General features: G+C 35.7%; 1 protein-coding gene across 1 annotated transcript in view; it reads right to left on the bottom strand.

Annotated features, from left to right (window-relative positions):
• Positions 1–20676, bottom strand: part of LOC150087374 (uncharacterized) — a 75144-nt gene that overhangs the window by 16754 nt on the left and 37714 nt on the right. Inside the window, exons 7-8 of the mRNA XM_090372459.1 lie at positions 12042–12104; positions 7678–7769 (exon numbers count right to left, since the gene is read on the bottom strand). Coding sequence (XP_090228585.1) covers positions 7678–7769; positions 12042–12104 — 155 coding nt within the window. The remainder of the gene's footprint in view (positions 1–7677; positions 7770–12041; positions 12105–20676) is intronic.

The raw sequence follows: 20676 nt of genomic DNA, 5'->3' as shown, positions 1-20676 counted from the left end.
CAGCTATCCAGCTATCCATCTTAGAATCTTTCCAGTAATCCCAACATATTCCAGCTTATACAGTGACCTCTCATGAGGGACCGAGTCAAATGTCTTGCTAAAATCAAAATAAATTATGTCGAAATTGTTCCCTACATCCAGCTCACAAGTATCTGTGTCAAAATAGCTTACTAAGTTAGTTAAGCATGATTTACCCTTAAAAAGCCATGTTGTGTATCCTTCAGAATGCCATATCTATCTAAATGTCCTAGATTGCACTCTCTTAATCACTGCCTCTAACATTTTCCCTACCACTGAAGTCAGACTAACTGGTCTGTAGTTACCAACTTTGCTCTTAGAACTGCCTTCATGTACTGGTCATATGTCAGCACTTCTCCAATTCAAAGGAATCTCCCCTGAGTATGAAAAGATGCCCTCATAATTAACTTCAATGGTTCAATACACTCTCTGGTGGCCTCCCTCAAAATTACTGGGTATGTGCCATCATCTCCAGGAGCCTTACTTGCCTTTATGCTCAAATGTTTTTCTAATAAACATCATCTGTAATTTTGAAATCACTAATTTCATATGACTCGGCCTCACTTGCACAGCCTCTTCTTTCAGGAAAGACAAAATGCAAAGTACCTGTTCAATTCATCTGCATGTGCAAAATCAGCGGAGTTATCTGAATTTCTCACACCCAGTGCACCAGGGTCAGATCTGATTAGCTTTTTTTTTTTTTCTTCCTTGTATTCACATACATGAAAAATTCTTTGTCCCCATTCTTTGCTCCCTTAGCCAGTGTTTTATCATACACAGCTTTGGCCTCTCTAACTTATTTGTGACACTATTACAAATCAACTTGTAAGTGTTGTAGGCTTCAGTATTATTCATCGCTCTGTAACTGTCCCTTGCTACCTTTTCCTCCTCTATTTGACTCTGCAGTCTTTTTTTTTTTTTTTTTTTGGTAGTTGTTGGCGCATAGGCTTCTGTGGCCATAATGCACCTCCCAAGGTTTTTGCAGTACTTTGATCCAAGCCCGAGGCGGGAATCGAACCCGCGACCTTTGGGTTGCCAGGCAGGCACTTTACCCACCCGGCTAGCCCGGTCGGCTTGACTCTGCAGTCATCCATTTTGGCATCCTCCTTCTGCAATATTTTCTTAATGGTGTGTATTCATTCATAGCTTTTGTGATTTTTGCATTAAAGGTATTTCATAATTCAGATTGGTATTGGTATTGGTGTTTAAAGGCACAAGGGCAGCTAAGGCCAAAATGTGCCAGGTCCTACATTATTATTCTAAGGTAATATAATATGTTCTATTTTGGCATCATAGGAATTCATATATATGTATTTCCTTCAGAAATGTATAGAGTGTAGCTAGGTTAGCACTATTGCCAATCATGTGGTTAAGCGATAACGGTTCTTGTAGTTGTGATTGAGAGTGGAAAATTCTTCTGAAAGGAGAATAGTGAGGACAATCTAAAAGTATATGCTTGACTGTAAGTGGTAGTGAACAATGCGTGCATCGAGGTGGGTCATCCCCCATGAGTAGAAACATATGGGTTAGATGAGTATGTCCAATCCTTAGTCTTGCTAGAACAACTTCTTCCTATCTATTTTGTCTAAAGCTGGAAATCCATAACGCAGGTTCTTTTTTGATTTGGAGCAACTTGTTATTACTTTGTGCCTTCCATATTTCTGTCCACTGAAACATACAGACTTTTTTTATATGCTTCAAATAATCTCTATATGGTACTTTATAATTTGCTGGTGCCATTGTACTGTTTGGATTTATCATTGTACTGTTTGGATTTTTGGCTGCCTGATCTGCTCTCTCATTGCTTAAGATACCAGAATGCCCTGGGATCCAGCAGAATTTCACTTTATGATTCCTACTTCGTAGGTGGTTTAAGTAGCAAATGATTTGTTTTTCGATTGGTTGTGATATTGAAAACTGATTACCCAAAGCAGACACTGCACTCAATGAATCAGTGTATATTATACTGCTAGTATTGTGGATAGTGTTAATATTCTGTAAGGCTAGTTTAATTGCATATAACTCAGCAGTATAACTGCTACATTCAACTGGTAGTGATATGGAGACTGTAAAAGATGGAAAGACAGCTGCAGCACCAACTGTAGAATCTGTTTTTGAGCCATCTGTATATATTTGGTAGCTTTGTATATTGTTGAGGGCATGTTCTTTATGTAGTTGTTTGATATTTTCATTTGCCAGGGAGTTCTTTCCCCATTGCTGAAAGTGTGTATCACAGTGAGGGAGATTTACAGACCAGGGTGGATCAGGAATATCGCTTTCTTTAAGTATGTTATCAAAATCAATATTCCAGGTGTGAAGCAAATCTTTTAGTCTCGTGCCAGTTGGTCTATTTTCATTTGGTTTACTGTTATAGAACGTTGTCCACTCAGGGTTGGAAAGCAATGGTCGAATGGGATGGTCTGGAAAGCTCTGAATTTTAGCTGCATAATTTAGAAGCAACATTTTCCTTCGAAGGTGAAGTGGAGGTTTGTGTGCCTCTGCATACAGACTCTGAACAGGGGATGTTCTAAATGCGCCCAGAGCAGTTCGAAGGGCACTGTGTTGGATGGTATTAAGTCTGATTAATGCGCTTTTCCTAGCTGAATCATATACAATAGCACCGTAGTCTAAACGAGATCTGATAATAGCACGATACAAATGTAATAGAGTGTATCTATCAGCTCCCCATGTCATAGCAGAAATGGACCTAAGTATATTAAGTTTCTTTAGACAGACAGTTCGGAGGTATGTGATATGTGAAACAAAGTTCAGTTTGGTGTCCAATATTAGGCCTAAAAAACGGAAATTACTGGTGAGAGGGATCAAATGGTTTTTTAATCTGAGTTCTGGTTCTGGGTATAGCTTACGTTTTTTGCAAAAGTGAACTGCAATTGTTTTTTGATCTAATAAACGATAACCATTCTGCATTGCCCACGCCTCCAACTTATTTATAGAGAGTTGCAGCTGTCTTTCAATGGTATGTATATTTTGGGAACGGCAAGATATAGTTAGATCATCAGCATACATATATAGTTCTACAGTATTTGGGATGTTGTGTGTTATGGTGTTCAGTCTAAGTGAAAAAAGGGTAGAGCTCAGTACTGATCCTTGCGGGATACCTTCTTCTTGAGTGTAGGACCGGGAAAGTACAGATTGATAGCGGACCTGAAAGGTTCTGTGTTGAAGAAAATTTTTAACAAATTCTGGTAAGTGCCCTCGCAATCCTATGGAATGAAGCTCTCTCAATATGCTGTATCTCCAGGTAGTGTCAAAAGCCTTTTCTATATCGAGACTTACCATTAACAAGATGTTCATTTTTGACGTAAGCATTGCGGATGTTAGTCTCGGCTTTCACCATTAGATCTAAAGTGGATCTGTTTTGTCGGAAACCAAACTGATTGTTGTTCATCAGTTCTTTAGTTTCAAGAGCCCAGGTAAGCCGTCTGTGTATCATTCTTTCTAGGATTTTACTTAGGCAGCTAGTTAGAGAAATAGGTCGGTAATTTTCTGGAAATGTGTGATCTTTTCCTGGTTTAGGAAAGGCCAAAATGATGGAATGATGCCAGAAGATGGATATGTACCCTCAAGAAAAATCCGATTATAGAACATTAATAGTAAATTCAAGGCTGTACTGTTTATATGTTTCAGCATTACATAATATATACCATCAGGTCCAGCTGCACTGTTAGGTGATCTCTTTAATGCTGTTTGCAGTTCAAATAGGTTAAACGGTTGATTATAGCCAATATATTGGGAAGTATGGAATTTTATTTTGTACCTTTCTGCTGAAGCTTTGATTTTAAGAAAAGAGTTGCTATATGCTGACGTGGCAGATGTTTGGTAAAAGTTCTTTGCAAGGACGTTAGCTATTTCTTGACAAGAAGAAATTTCCTGTCCATTTTTGATTAAGATGGGAGAAGGAAGAGGTGGATATTTCCCATTTAATTTTCGAATCTTTTTCCAGATGAGACGACTGCTAGTATCCTTTGTAATAGTGGAGGCAAACTGTATCCATGATTCCTTTTTGGCTTTTCTTCTAACTTGCCTAGCTTTTGACTTTAGCCTTTTATACTGAATTAGGTTGTTGGTAGTTGGAAACTTCCGGAACAGGTTCCAAGCTTTATTTTTTTCCTTTTTGGCATTGGTACAAGCTTCATTCCACCAGTGTTTAAGGTTTTTGTGTTTAAATGCGGAGGCTTGAGGTATTGCTTCGGAGGCAGTGGTCAGTATTTGTCTGGTAATATGCTCTGTGGCATCATCAATGGATTGTAGTTTGATCAATTGGCTATCAAAAGAAAGACGGGTTGAAAACTTTTTCCAGTCTGCTCTGGAGAATTTTGAGAATTTTCCATTTTGAGCGATTATCAGGATATGATGTTTGAAGCGTTTGGATTCTGCATAGGATTGGAAAGTGATCACTGTTGTGTGGGTCGTTTAATACTGTCCATTCTATACTGGGGTATAATATGGGGGAACAGAGTGTTAAATCAATTGCTGACATAGATCCAGTGGGAAGGTGAGTATAAGTATTTTCACCAGTGTTCAGTAATGTTAGATTCAGTTGGTCTAGTATCGTCTCGATCAAGTGTCCTCTACTGTCCATGTGGTCTGATCCCCACAATGGATGATGCGCGTTGAAATCACCAAAGATACAAAAAGGTGGTGGTATCTGTCTTATAAGGTCTTCTAGTTCTTTAAACGTGCACATCTTGTTAGGTGGAAGGTATAGAGATACTAGAGTTAGAATTTGCCCAACTGATACACGTACGGCAATGGCTTCTAAGTGGGTTTGAAGCGGAATGTTTCTAGATGGTATTTTACAGTCAACTAGAATCGCGACGCCTCCACGTGCGGATAATGAGGAGTTTCTATCTTTTCTGTAAAATGTAAAATTTCTGATTGATGGAGTGACTTGTGGAGTTAGATTAGTCTCTTGTATGCAAACGGCTATAGGACCATATCGGGAGATTAAATCATAGATGTCATCGGTATTGCTGCGTAAACCTCTACAATTCCATTGAACAATGTTCTGCATTATCAGGGTTTGAGGAGGGAAGGCGAGTCTGTCTGTTTCTTGTGAGTGGGTTGCTTTTGACGGTCGTATTTCATTTTATCTTTTCTAGGAAAATTGGGATGTCCGGAATCTGTACCCTCTTCTACGTCATCAGTTTGACCTGATGAAAATCCAGTCTCCATATCATCTTCTGCATGAAGATCAAGTACTGTTTCATCATGTGTAGTTATATTTTCAGAGTCCATTCTATTTGAGTTTGCCTTTTGTGATTCAGTGGCTTGTTGCCTTCGTGATTTATTTGACATTTTATCACATGATTTAATTTTAGGCGGAACTGTGATAGGGGTATTGCTTATTTCATCAACTACAACGGGTTTGCTGGTAGGTTGAGATGTTGATAGCACAGATCGTGCCCATTCTGCAATGGATGTATTGGGCGGAATTGATACATCAGTTTGGGTTGAAACAGCTTGGCATTTTAGTGTAATGGCAGCGTACATGGTTTTTGGGATAGTTGACTTTATTTGCTTTCTTGCTTCTTGATATGTGACCTTATTCTCAGTCTTGTACTTTTGTATTCTTTTTTTCAATTTTCCAGAGTTCGCATGATTTTGAGTATGCTGGATGGTCATTCTTGCAATTTGGACATTCCGGAACCTTTGCAGTGCACTCTGTTTGTGAATGGTTTTTTGACCCGCAGTTAGGACAAGTATTTTCGCCTCTACATGTTGTTTGGGAGTGACCAAACTTTTGGCACTTGAAACATCTTAAAGGGTTTGGAATGTATGGGCAGATACGGCAGTTTAGGTAGCCTGCTTTAACTGAGGTCGGCAAATTTGGTGTACTAAAGGTCAGTATAATATTACGTGTGGGAACAAGTTTGTCATCCTTCTTTATCATAATTCTTCTTGCTTGAGTTACTTTCTGTTCTGCTAATTCCACGACTATCTCCTCTTCAGTTACGTTCAACAAATCCCACTCACTTATTACTCCTTTTGAGGAGTTCAAGGTGTTATGTGGTGAGACTTTGATTGGGATTCCGCTTATAGATGTCATTTTTAATAAAAATTCTGAATGCCTTGCTTGAGTGGTCTCAATTAAGAGATCTCCTGATTGGAGCCTTTTCACCATTTTCGGTGTATCTGCTGCATTCTCCAGACATCTCTGGATGACAAAGGGAGAGAGTCTGCTTAGCGGCTGAGTCGATAAAGAATGTACAATCAGAAAAGCTGGTGATTCTGATTTGTTACAGTCTTTTTTCATTCTTTTTGCCAGATTGGGATCGTCTTCCATTCTTCGAGTCTCAGTATGTTGAGAGCCTGTCGGCTCTAGTGGTGGACATGTATCACAGTCCATTGTTGCTCCTTTTAGCCCTGGGAGTGAGCGCTTTTCCTCCCAGATTTCTGGCCCCGCCACGTGGAGGCAGGAGCGGTGCCACCTAGTGGCCAAGCGGTTGGAGAGGTTAGTTTGTTAGTGCAAAAAATTAATAAATATACTAGGAAAAGAAAGGTAATTTTCCTTTCTGGGTACTTACTTAGGATCTGTTAAGTACAGAACCACTTACAAAGAAATGAGTATGAGAAAAGCACTAGAAAGAAAATATAACAAAATCACTGGGAAAGAGCACTATATATCGCTTGGCACTCGGGGCCATAATTCAGATGTATTTGCCCTCACTCCGCAATCCTCCTAATTAATGGATGCCATATAGTGCCTTAAACTGTCAAATTCCTCTCTTCTGAAATTAAAACCTGTGCCTTTACCTTTAACTACTGCATCATCTTTCTTCACCTTCCAACTGATGATTGCGTGATTACTACCTGACAATGGTTCCTGTACTTTAAGCCCTGTGATGTTATCCAATTCATGAGTAATGATGAGGTCAAGAATATTCTTACCCTTACTATTTTCTCTAACATGCTGGTACAAATATTCATCTAATTCATTAAAAAAAAAAAAACGAAATTAGCATTTTTCCCCATGGTGAGTTTTCTTCCCACTTATTCCAATCAGTCTGAGGCAGATTGAAGTCACCCATAATAAGACATTCCCGCTTGCTTGCCCATTTCATCTGCTTGTAGACACTCTCGTCATACTCTTCACAATCTTCTGGTCTGTAGCTTACTCCCACTCTCATTATACCTTTGCTTCCAACTAAATCACACCATACAGATTCTATGCTGGCAGATGTAACTTCAGACTCAGAAAAGCTCTTTTCATGCTCAGGCTTTCTTTGATAAGAAGCATGACCCCCACCATCCCTTCTATCTTTCCTAAATACATTATACATACTGTAGTGGAATTCATCAGTTTTCTAAATTTCCAGGTGGTGCCATGTTACTGTTAGCCCTATTAGTGGTCCTATCCAGGAGTTCAAATTCAGCTTTTTATTGACTACCAAAAGTACCAGAAGAGGTAAAAGATCACTAATATTAATTAATATTCATTTTATATTCCTATTACTTACAAAATTTGTGAGACCATTTTTCACACTGTATGGAAATATGACATATCTTCATAACCATGCATATTTGCAAGTGTACAGGATATTATAATTTTACAACAGTTAAGTAACAAAATCAGTCTATTTATTTAATATGAAATGATTTGATAAACTTATTTAAATTCTTGAAAAGTTATTTCACCTGGCCTATCATTATAAGTTTTCTTCGTTTTGGCATATCTGTCCCATAGACAGAGGAGTTCAGTGGGATATTCATCCTGGACACAGAAAACTCTAAAAATACAAGGCAGAAAATGAAATTAGCATGTTTATTAAAAAATATATATCAACTTTACATAATCGGTATCCAACTCTCCATACACCTTCTATGAATATAAGTTACAGTTCACTGTAATACTATTAAATACAATATTTGATAATATATTTAACAATACTGTATAAATATAATATTGTATTACGCAAGATATAACTTACAAGACTGACAGTTTAAACATTTTAAGTAATGAACATTGAAATTAAGTATTTTTGGAAGTAAGCTCATAAATGAAAATGGAAAACATTTTTCTGTATTTAATAATATTGACTTTAAACAAAGCTTGATATTTCAACAAAAAGAGTATTTTTGTTTAGTTTAATTTAAAATGAGGAAGTTTTTTTTTTTTTTTTTGTTGTTGTTGTTAGTGCATGGGCTTCTGTGGCCATAATGCACCTCCCAAGGTTTTTGTACTACTCTGATCCAAGCCCAAGGCGGAATTCAAACCCACGACCTTTGGGTTGCCAGGCAGGCACTATACCCACCTGGCTAGCCCGGTCAGCCTGTGAGGAAGTTCACAGTTTGCAACTTCAGACTAGATTCTACATTTTAGTATGTTTATTTTTAAATGAAATGCAATTATAAATACCACATGTATATGAGTATTTATCCCTTTGCATAATGCTCACACTCTGAACTTGCATGAGAAAATTATATAATTTTTATTTCTCACTGAAAATCATGTCACTTTTTTGTTAAATTTCAGTTTATGCATCATGACTGCACCAAAAACAACATGCTTTTATGAGTACTTACGATTTTGTTTTCAACTAGATGTGCATAGGCCAATGGGTAAAGAAGTAGAAAGCATTCTATTATACACTCACTAGCCAAAATGTTAGAAACCTTTATTCAGTAGATCACCTTTTGCCTGAATTACAGCCCATACATGTCTTGCCATGGATTCTACTGTCTGATGGAAGTTTGGTTCCATATTTGATCATTCTTCCATCAGGATATTTGTCAGCTGCTAAATTGTGGTTGGTAAAGAACTGCAAAATGGAACTGCCCTGTCCAGGGTAGATTAGAAATCATGGGAACGTTCCTCGAGCCATTCAGATACGAGTTTTGCATGGTGGATAGTTGCATTATCAATAGTTGCAATCCAAGTGAAAATGAAGTACTGCAGGGTGAAAGTTGGTCTGATACAACAGATGATACCAATGATACCACCTGCAGCCACTTGAGTGGTGGACACAAAGCCCTTGATGCATGGCCTCACATGTTCAGACTACGTATTTTGTCACTGGTCCACAGTCTGGTCTTGATGTTGGCAGCACAACTCCAGTTGAATCTTTCAATTTTTTATGGAAAGAAGTGGCTTTCATATAGGCACATGACTATCAAATCCCAGATTCTTCAACTCTCAATGCATAGTTCGGTCAGAAGTAGGTTTCATCATCATGAACTTGGTCCGGCTTAGGTCTTTTAAGACCTGTTCCATTGTAGCTCTTGGAGGTAGTCTTGATCTCTCCATCATTGTCTTGGTCAACCAATATCTCTCTTGCCTGTAGGTTTGTAGTTAAAGGCTAATTTTGGGATCCAGTCTGGGTTCATTCTTTCTATGTGGCTGATCCATTTTTCCTGATACCGTTTTATGTCATTTACTATGTTATCTACTTTTAATTTCTCGCAGATATCTAAATTTCTTTGGTGGTCTAGTCTTGTAAAGCCTAATAATGGTCTTAAAAATCTCATTTGTGCTGCTTCTAGTTTGTGTGCATATTTCTTATTTATGATCCAAGTCTCACAGCTGTAGAAGAGGGCTGGTTTTGAAGTGATGTTGTGCAGTCGTAATTTTGTTCCAGTTGTCATTTGTTTTCTGAAGTGGCGTTTAATCATTCCATTCATTTTATTATATTTTTGTAGTTTAGTGTGGATGTCTTTCCCTTCATTTGATATTAAATTTCCCAAATAGGTGAGGGTCAGATATTTGTTCTATTATTTTATCATCAATAACAATTTTGACTCTTTGTATGTTTTTTCCACATAATCCCATTGATTTTGTTTTTGAGGTGGAGATTTTCATCTCGTACTTTTTACCTATTTTATTAAGTTCATTTGCTGCTATCTGTAGTTCATCTTCGGATTTTGCAATTATAACTTGATCGTCAGCATATAATATAGTTTGGATTTTATTCCTGTTGTTCAACTGTATTCTGTTTTAGGTTTTTTTTTGCCTAAATTGAATTTTTCAGTCATTTTCTGTGCACTGGACCTTCTATTCTGACACACAATTCACTTTAAATTCCTGCAGTCTCATTCTTGAAGCTTTTTTTCCAAGGTCATTTGTATCCTACATAATTGAAAATTAAAGTTACTCTGTATGTATGTATTAGAAATGTTGAAATAAAGTTAAATGATAAAAATACAAGCTTTTATTTACCTTGGATTTATTGCCATATACATAGTACACAATTAATAGAAGATAATTTGCCATGACAATGTAATGGTGCTTGAGAGCCAGACTCCTTAAGCTTAGTTTTGCTTTTCACAGTTTCTTCCTTCCCCATGCCATATTTCTGGGACACAGGAAACAGACATGCTAGTCTAACTTCCCCTAACAATGTTAATTTCTGCACACCACTCAGATGCACATGCTTTCTCTTTTCACCAGTTTTCTTGGGGCCATGATGATATACTGTAAGATTATAATAAAGAAATAAGGGTATGATATGATAGTGAGCTTATCCATAAACAGACTGGGATGCTTGCTGTTGTGATTCATGAGGTCCCAGTTTTCCCATTTTATGAATATACTCTGGTGGCAATGAAAATTTTTCATCTGTAAAATCCAAAATCCATTAAATCAAGGATTTACTGTATTTAGATAGTAATATGTAATGATAAGAATAGACAGTAACATGTAAAGGTAAAATATAATCCATTTTGCTAACTTGCTTTAATCAAGCTGTGCTTATCCAAGCAGTAAGTTTTTATTTTTAAATAAAACGCTATTGACGATAGCATGCTGACTCATGACCAGCAACAAACATGTTAAGGGCTACTGCAAAAAATTTTAAAAATGTTTTATTTTAATATATTATAGAGCAGGAGGGGATATGTGCCTATATATTTGAATATTTTTACTGGTTCTGTCCATGTGTGGTCAAATCGTAAACTTTTATAAACAAAGAACTGCTTATACCATTGATAAACATCAGTCAGAACATACATTTTCTTCATTTTATCGAAACTAAATGAAAATTTCTTGCTGAATTAATAAATGGCATAGGCTATGCAGATTAAATACGATAGAATAATGTGTACGACAAACCTGTTTGCCACGGGAAAGTTATGATAAAAATGTCTTAATTACCACGTGCACACTGGCACAAGGATTCCAACATGGAAGAACATTCTTCCACGGCTTCTGAAATGGGCGACAAGATAACCCTTGAAATCTATATTTCTATTGATTCGTTGTGTCCTAGCTTCCAATTGTTTTTATTGATCGGGGAACACCAACGCACTCATAATATCTCGTGTGAATTTAGAGAGTAACACAAAGCTGAAACAAATGACAGTGTGTCACCCCCTGGTTGTTTGGCACTTTTTCTCTTTACATTATATGTTTGTTTACTTAAGTAACAAACGCAAGGGAATAAAAATGTAGTATTTCATCAAAGGTATAATGAGTTTTATGAAATGAATAAATAAATATTACAAGCATAGTTCCGTCTAAGTTTTTTCACCTATGGATGGAATGAACTATGGGCACTTGGAATATGCTGTTGCATAAATGAACGTTAAAAAAGAGTAAGGAATGTAAATTTGTGATTTCCACATTGGGTGGCTGCCTAGGCCACTACCTTAGAGAGAACCCTGATCACAAGTGCCATTTTAACAACCGGTTCGACAAACTCAACAAAAAATTAGGTATCGGTTCTGCCAAACCGGTACAAACCGGCTAAGTCCCACAACTGGTTATAATGCAGGCATTAAACTTGTCCTCCAACCATGCATTATATATTAAATTCCAAAATTTTAAACAAATTTTATAAAAATATTAAGTCAATATTTTATTGATATGCACAAAAGTGGCAAATCAAAAAACACAGGCAGGAACTATGTGAGTATTAGCATCTGAACATTTGAAATTGAGGTGGATTTTTGATTAAAATGCAACTGAAATTATATTTAAATTCTTTTTAATTCAACAGGCTCTACTACTAGTGTTACATAATTTATTATTTATAAAAACAATATAAAAAATTCTAAACAAAATTTACCTGTTTAAATGAATAAAATTAAAAGTCATGTTACATCCTTCTTCTTTCAGAAAGCTTAGTTCTCTACATATATAAAAAAAAATATTAGAATATCAGTCCAATGAAATCAGCAAACATTCTAAGTTTACTACATCAATAACATTATTAATACCTCTGAAATGTTAATAATATTTCCAGAGGCATAGTTTTTATCTTTTATGCATAAACTATATGATTTAATTTATACAATATATCATGATAATACCTTATTCTTGCGTTATAAGTTTTTTATAAAACAAAGTTTACTTATTGGTAATAATGTCAACTCAACTGTTACAAAAGGAAAAATGAACACTGAATGCAACTAACACATGCAAAATCTGTGATATAAAGTGAATGTGCAAGTATCCCTGAATTTTAGTACACTGGTTCAAGAATAATATAATTCAAAAAAATAATAATAAACTAAAATAAAAATTAAATGATTTTTTTGAATAGTTTTATCAATATTTTTCAATATTTATCAATATTTTATCAATATTTTTCTGATGTTTCTATTTATCATGTAATTTTTATATTTTGTATTATATATAGTTTTTCTTTCTTTCTTTCTCTCTCTTTTTTTTTTTTTTTTTTTTTTGTATTATCCCCCATCAACTAGGTTGAGATTTTGTCTGAAAATCAGTATGATTCTGTAATATTCTTTGAAATGGCTCATTGATGATCAATCAATTTTAGAACTTTGCTATAATTTTGTGTATAAAGATGATGTTGATTGTCATGTAGGTGCTTTTGGTAGTATTGCCATTGAAGTATTGCAATTTTACTTCATTCTAATTACAACCTTTTTTTGGTTTTAACCGCTTAAAGCAGCATCATAAAATTGAAGTGCTGCATATTTGAGTCACAGTTTATTCCATTTTTATGTCTACCACTGCTGTCTGTTTTGCTTGCAGATGAAACATTTACATGACCTAACAACCTACTGGTACTTGTAGTAGAAGACAGTTGTACAGCACAAAGTATTTGCCCTTAAACATTTGCAGTGCACTGAAATCTCTTTACCAGTATCCACTTGTAATTGTTTCAGCACACCTGTTTCTCTAAGTTATCTCTCCAGAACAGCAAATGTTTCACGATTTGGTAATTGTTGAGTTGGCAATTTTTAAATGAACAGCAGCTACGGAATTCTTAAGAATCTCACCATAAATTAAAATCATATCAATTCAGCAAAAGTGAATGAATTTGGGTGTCTCCCATAACACTGGTTTAAAAAATGCTGTACTATAACAAGGCAGCTGTTTTTAAACTTGAGTAACAGAAATGTTGACTGCTAATATGTACTCTGCCACAGTTTGCAAGTGAGAAATTGGTATGATTCATGCAGCAGAACAAAACTATTCATGTCAGCATTGGTATATATGTTTTGTTCTGTTTAAAGCAAGTTTTATAGTCATATTTTTATATCATAAATTCTGAATATAAAAATGCTTTTGTCATTTTAATGTTTTTTAATTTGTGATTAATGTTTAATATAATGGAAATAGAGACTTTTGTTTTAAACACTTTGTTCAGATCTTGCAGGTGCCTGCTCTTGAGATGCTGCAATTTGCAGAACTGAAGCCTTTCTAGGTTAGGGCACCCTTTTGTTCCCTTCACCAATCTGGTTGTCCTTCTCTGCACTGGTTCCATTAGATCTACATCCTTCCTAACGTGAGGCCTCCAGACCTGTATATAGTACTCAAGATGCGGCCTAACCATGGCCTTTTACAAAGGGATAATTATCTCCTTATCCCTGCTAGTAAAGTTTCTGTACATCATTGACAACCATGTGAGCTGTCCTGGCATAAATTGGTGGAACATGAATCCACAAAGAATGTGCTGAATTACAGCTTTCCTCCCCTTTGGTCTCTAATACAGCAGTATAAAGCTCCAGCAAATTGAGAAACTTATCAGAATTTGTGTATCTGATCCTGTAGTATAGGAGAACAGGGATGTAACTGCATTATAAAATGACAATAGAATTTCAACATTGACATGAATGACTTGGAAATTAATTAGAAACATTTAACAGTGTAAATGGTGTTAAGATAACACATTAATTACAGATATCTGTTCCCACGAACAAGGTGTTTTATTTCCCCCCCCCCAAAACCGAGAGCCTCATCACGTTAGTTTGTTATTTGGTTTTTAGGGTAAGGCCATATTGCTCCGGGGATATGCGGTGATCATTCCCTGACCTTTCCGCATCCTCCGTATTTGGTGGGCACGGACTCGAACCCAAATCTAATCAAGAAACGGGTGTGATGCACTGCTGTTCCTGCCCACCTGCCTAGGACCATCAGTACTATAATGAAAAACATAGATCCTAAATAGCACTCATAATTACATGAATATGAAGAATCACCAGAAATAAAACCAGAACTGATATAATTTGAATCGTGATAGTCCAGAGCAGGAAAAGTTATTGGCTGACTTAGTAACCTTGCTTCATCTGTGATTGTCATGCATCAACTTAATGCAGTTCTAGTTTTATTTCTGATATTCCTACCTTCTGTGTTCATATGACACCTTGTAAAGTGTTAATAAGGATATCTGGGGGGGGGGAAGAAATTGAAACAACTGGTTCATGGAAACAAATTCTTATAATTAATATTTATTTTAACAGTGATTCAATTTTTTTTCCATTTTATGGGAAAAAAATATTTATACCTTTGCATTAATAGAATTTCAGTGTTATAATGATTTTCATCAGTGCATCTGCACTTTGCATTAATAATTGTATACAGTGTAATACAACATTACATAACAAGCATGCCATTGGCTTGCCAGTGGCATGCATGCTATGAGGGTCTCACATAAGGGAAAACGTACTGACAAGCCACTTATAAATAGTTTATGTAAAAAAAATTTTTTTTTCTTTCTTTATTTTGAAGACATCAGCCACATTTAGCAATGAAAACTGAAAATGTAATTGTACACAAAATTATGAACCAAGTTCTCATCAGAAGTTACCATTTTATAATACAGTGGATTCCGGTTATTTGGGCCACCGGTTAATCGGGGCAGTCGTTTATTTGGGACAAATCTTAAAGAACAGAACCCAATCAAGAAAATACCCAGGGTTTACTTCGCTTAATTGGGACAACATGCTGTTTAATCGGGGCAGGAGACCACAGTACTAGAGATTACCATACGATTGTCTCCGACCATACTACATTGTCCAGCTGTATTTCTGGAGGTCACAACCGTTAAATAATTAGCAGTTTCCGATTTATTGGGCTTTTCTGTTAGTGCAATCTATTATAAATGGATAGTAAACTTGATCTTATTGAATTTGTGGTAATACCGACACCTGGAATTCTGTGGGTGTATAAGTAAACTGTTTCTGTTATGGTGAAAGGTGTTTATACTTCCATGAAATCTTTAATAATATAAAAAATAAATTTTCAGAATCTTTTAAGCTTCGCAACATGTTATTCCGTTCTCACTTGCACATATCATGTTACTTGTGAGTTGTGTGCCGTGTTCTTTGTTATTGATTGCTTATCTTTTTTACCGTTTTAAATTTTAACTGCCACCCACAAATGTTAGTGAACAGAAATATCAACTAGTTAGTGTGTACATATCACAGTATGATAAATTAAGCTATGCACGTAAGTGTAAATTTATTTTTATTTTGCTAACCTGTGGAAAATATTCCGATTTTCAAGTATCATTTAATTTTTTTAATTGGCAAGGTAAAGTGTAAATTTGTACTTAATATATCTTTACATTTATAGCCTGTCGATAATATTCCTCCTGTTTTCGCTAATTAGAATCGCTGTTTAATAGAATTAAAATTCAATTCACAAACGTGATCACAATGACTGGCGCTTACTACATATCGTATAGTGAATAGTATTTTACTATGGTGAGTCCATCATAATGTGCTTTGATCATACAGAAAATCAATTGTAAAGCTGTATTTTTAACTATTTATGTGAAGCTTCGCATAATTGGGGCAGCCGCTTAATCGGGCCAAAATGCACTAGTTCCGATATGTCCCAAATAACCGGAATAGACTGTATTAATAAAAACTAGTTACTAATTTTAGTCAGTTTTTTTTTCTACGTTTATGCAAAAATTGTTTTATTTTTGTCAGCCAAAAATTGTCATATTTTTGTTGCAGCTTGTTTCTAACACACAGGCCAAAAAAAGATTTGCCATTGCTGGTGTAGTAAGGTGCAGAGGGATTTCATTAGCTTATAAAATTTAACTCTCATTAAGTTTCCATTTCACATAGATTGCTTTGATTATTTCAACATCAGAATGACATGGGTTGGAAATTAATTAGAAACGTTTAACAGTGTAAATGTTTCAAGAATTGGTTTAGATGTACTCTTAAATTTTTACCACCACAAGCATACTTGTTGATGAAAGCTGCCCATTTTATGCCTAACACTTTGGCTCGTTCCTGTTGAAAGAAGTACATGCAATGCCATAAGATTATTGTTTTATGTTCAAAGAATGTAATATAGAGAATCATAATATTGTTTCTCCTGCAAAGGTATCATCCATGGAAACTACTCACCCATTTCTATAGCATCATCCATGGAAACTACTCACCCATTTCTATAGCATGAAAAGCATGCCCAAACTACTAGACTAACAACAACCCTACTTCATAGTTGGGATGGTACAATCCTTATCAAAATATTCTCTGCGCTGGCACTACATCCAATTTCTTCCATTTGATGAAAATTGCATATATCAAGGCTTGCCACACTTTTCCATGCCTCCACAGATCATTTCCTATAAGCATGATACCAGTCATCCAATGCTGTGCATAAGCTTTTGTGATGAAATGTTTAAGGTTGGCAGCTCATCCATGGAATGCTCTATATACAGCACATGCACTAACAATTGTTTCTGTGTGTTCCAGGGTCTCTTGGGTGATTCTTTGGTAACTCTGGACATTAAAGATTTCTTTATCAAAATACATGCTCCCCTTGATTGATGGCCAAGTGTGTTCCAATTGTGCATGATATTCCAACAGAAAGACTTCAACAGAAGTCTTTGAAATTTAGTCTTTAATACTGCTGTATTAGAGACCAAAGTGGGTAGAGGGCCTGTAATTTAGCACATTCTTTTTGGAATCACATTCCATAAAGCATGTACTGAACGCCTGAGAGAAATCCCAAAATCTGTCATGCAATGTCTTACCCATATCATCCTGCTACTTGTTCATGTTCAAATTCACTGAGTTTATTTCTGCATGATATGCTACTTTAAATGACATCTTGCCTTTTGCAGCTTCATTTATTCTGGTGTGCTACCTCACTGTCCTCTATAATATGCACATAAAATGTGCTTATTTTTAAACATCACAATAATTTTAACAATATGTATATTCGTACACATGCTATAAAAATTTAATTCAATGTAAAATTTTGCAATGGCAGAATTCTAAAAACCATGCTGTGAATAAGAGAAGAAGGTGGGGAAGGGACAAATGTATAAAAATTTAGAGTTCCGTAAATACACATACAGCAACTCCCCGACTTATGTAAGGGTTGCGTTCCACGGAATGCTACATAAGTCGGAATTTCCCCCATGCTTGTGCAGCACTCACAACTGTGCTCACTGAATTGATTGAATCAAAAAAGAAATGTTTGACAAATATATAAATAGAATTATTTATTGTATTTATTCAGTTTTTATGTCATGTGCAGAAAAAATTACAAGAGCATGCAATTTAAAAAAAATTTCAATAAAAGGGATAACGTCAGCAAGTTTTACCTCTCAAGCATCGTTGCCAGAATTGACATCTTCAGCTGATAAGTATGCCGCTGCAGAGGTTGAGGGCTGTGAAGATTTAGACGGGGGTCAGCCACTCAACTTTACAAAAGAACATATTAATGGATGACTGGACGGTGGCTTTTTTCTTTGCATTGTAGATTTCTTTGTAGCTAGCAAGCATAACATTCACCCATCTGTTAACTTTTAAAAATCGTTTGCTGTCAGGATCCATCTTCTCAAACCTCGCCATTTCCGATGCAATTTCACAAAATGCCATTGCCATCTCTCTGGTGACAAAGCATCTTGGCTCCTCATTTGGTTCATCTTGAGCTTTCTCAGCATTTTCTTCTTTCACTATCGTTGCCTGCAAGTTAATAAGTTCTTCGTTAGATAATTCCTTCTCTTCTTCCTCTATTAACTCCTCCACGTCTTTGGCATCAACCTCCAACTGAAGTAGTTCTGCAACCTTTACAATCTTATCTGTAACCTCTTCATATGATTCATCTTTTTCAAATCCTTCGAAGCCTTTTATATGACGTAGGTATATTTTCTTCCATGCGCCATTTAAACAACTTTTAGTAATTTCCACCCAGGCCTTATTAATGTTTAAGATGGAGTGGAAAATATTGTAAGATTTTGAAAAGTATCTTAGGGTAAAATGTTTCTCATCGTCTACTGCAGACAATGCCTGAACAAATGTTGTGTGTAAATAGTATGCTTTTAAATTCGAAATAACACTTGTGTGTAAATAGTATGCTTTTAAATTCGAAATAACACTTTGATCCATAGTGTTGGACGAGTTTGGTGGTAGAAATATGACTCTCACATTTGAATTGAAATCATCTAGATGTCCAAGCGCAGGATGTCCAAGAGCATTATCTAATAGAAGCAAAATCTTGAAAGGAATGTCGTCATCTTTACGATATTTTTCAACCTCGGGAATGAAGCAGCACTTAAATCAATCCTCAAAGAGAGATATTGTTATCCATGCTCTCTGGTTCGATCGTAAATGCACAGGTAGGGTGGCTTTATTGATGCCCTTAAATGCACGAGGATTTTCAGAATGATACACAAGCAGTGGTTTTAATCTGTAATCTCCCACTGCATTAGCCCCAAGCAAGAGCGCGGCCCGATCTTTTGAAGCCTTGAAACCTAGCATTGTCTTTTCCTCTTTGGCAATGTATGTTCGATCAGGCATTTTTTTTTCCAATACAGAACAGTCTCATCAACTTTAAAAATTTGCTGCGTTGAATAGCTGCCTTCATCAATAATTTTTTCCAACACACGTAATTTCTCTGCAGCTGCAGAATCGCCACTGGAGACTTCACCGCATACTTTAATGTTGTGGAAACCAGCATGATGCTTGAACCTATTAAACCACCCATTGCTTGCCATGAACTTGGGTTGGGGTTCGCAGTATTTATCCTTAATATCTTCATAAATACTTGTTTCTTTTGCATGAATGGTCATTAGACTCAGTGGCACTCACTTTTGAATCTGATTTTCCATCCATATTATTAACAGCTGTTCCATCTTCAATACATCTTCATAAATACTTGTTTCTTTTGCATGAATGGTCATTAGACTCAGTGGCACTCACTTTTGAATCTGATTTTCCATCCATATTATTAACAGCTGTTCCATCTTCAACAGCACCTGAAGGCTGTTTTGTGATCACTATTGATCTTAAGTGTGTTGATCCTTGAACATGTTCTTTTATACGTGCACTGTCCTTTAAAATAGTATTCACTGTTGAAGTAGTGAGACCTAATTCCATTGCAATAGATGACAAACTTTGTCCTGCTTCGTACTTCTTAATCATTTTCATCTTCATTTCTAACTCAATTTCGTTTCGTTTCTTGGCACTACCACCACTTGGACTTTCCGTTGGTCTCTTTCCCTTCATCATTGTAATACGTAAATAGGAATGAAGAGAAGTTTCTGAAAATTTGTTTTTTATATGATTGAAGGTTTCAGTGAAGGGGAACTCATTTCGCCATAATAACGTAAAAACCCACACAACTGCAGTTATCGGTATTATCGCAGATGCAATAAGATCGAGTTTACTACCCATTTATAATTAGATGCACTAACAGAAAAGCCCAATAAACCAGAAAGTGCAAATTGATTTTATGGTTTTATGGTTGTGACCTCCAGAATTGTGCTTTAGAAAAATATCACAAAGGCGTTCAAATTGATTCTTATAACGGAACATATGATAACGATGAAAGTGTAGTGCAATTTCCATTATAAATATGACCTTTTAGAGAGATAAATAGCTTAGTAACATAGCGAAATTTTCAACTTACAAGAACTTGGAACGAATTAAAAAAAAACCAAAAAAAAAACAAAAAAAACCAACAATATCTTATTAGATTCACATTATGTTATTTTCACAATACCTCCATCATTTATCTCTACAGATAGAAAATATGTTTCCATATTTTTTTCAGTTTGCCAGCAAAAACTTACATAAAGTTGAATTTGTGTAAGTTGAGTATTATGCAAGTCGGGGAGTTCCTGTATATTATATTTATATATAATAAATGTGGCTTTTGGGATAACTAATAAAAATTCACACAAATTATGAAAAATAATTTGTGACTTTTAATAATTTGTGTGACGCTTAACAAGTACATGTCAATGTTGAAAAAAAGTAGCGAGTTACGGTTAAATTTGAAAGTGTCTGCAATTCTGCCCAGACACGATAGGAGGGTGTATATATGATGAAAGCCTTGTCAATCGATTTGGCCCTGGAGAGATTGTGCAAAGCTCATAGGGTATAATTTTTCTCAGCATGTTAAGAGGAGAGATTGTTTCTACAGGGATAGAATACACTTAAATAGAAAAGGTGCAAGAATATTTTACAATGCTA

Source organism: Mastigoproctus giganteus, chromosome 4 (genome assembly GCF_048544385.1).
Source record: "Mastigoproctus giganteus isolate SK-2022 chromosome 4, ASM4854438v1, whole genome shotgun sequence".
Lineage (NCBI taxonomy): Eukaryota > Metazoa > Arthropoda > Arachnida > Uropygi > Thelyphonidae > Mastigoproctus > Mastigoproctus giganteus.
This window is presented reverse-complemented; position numbering and strand designations above follow the sequence as displayed.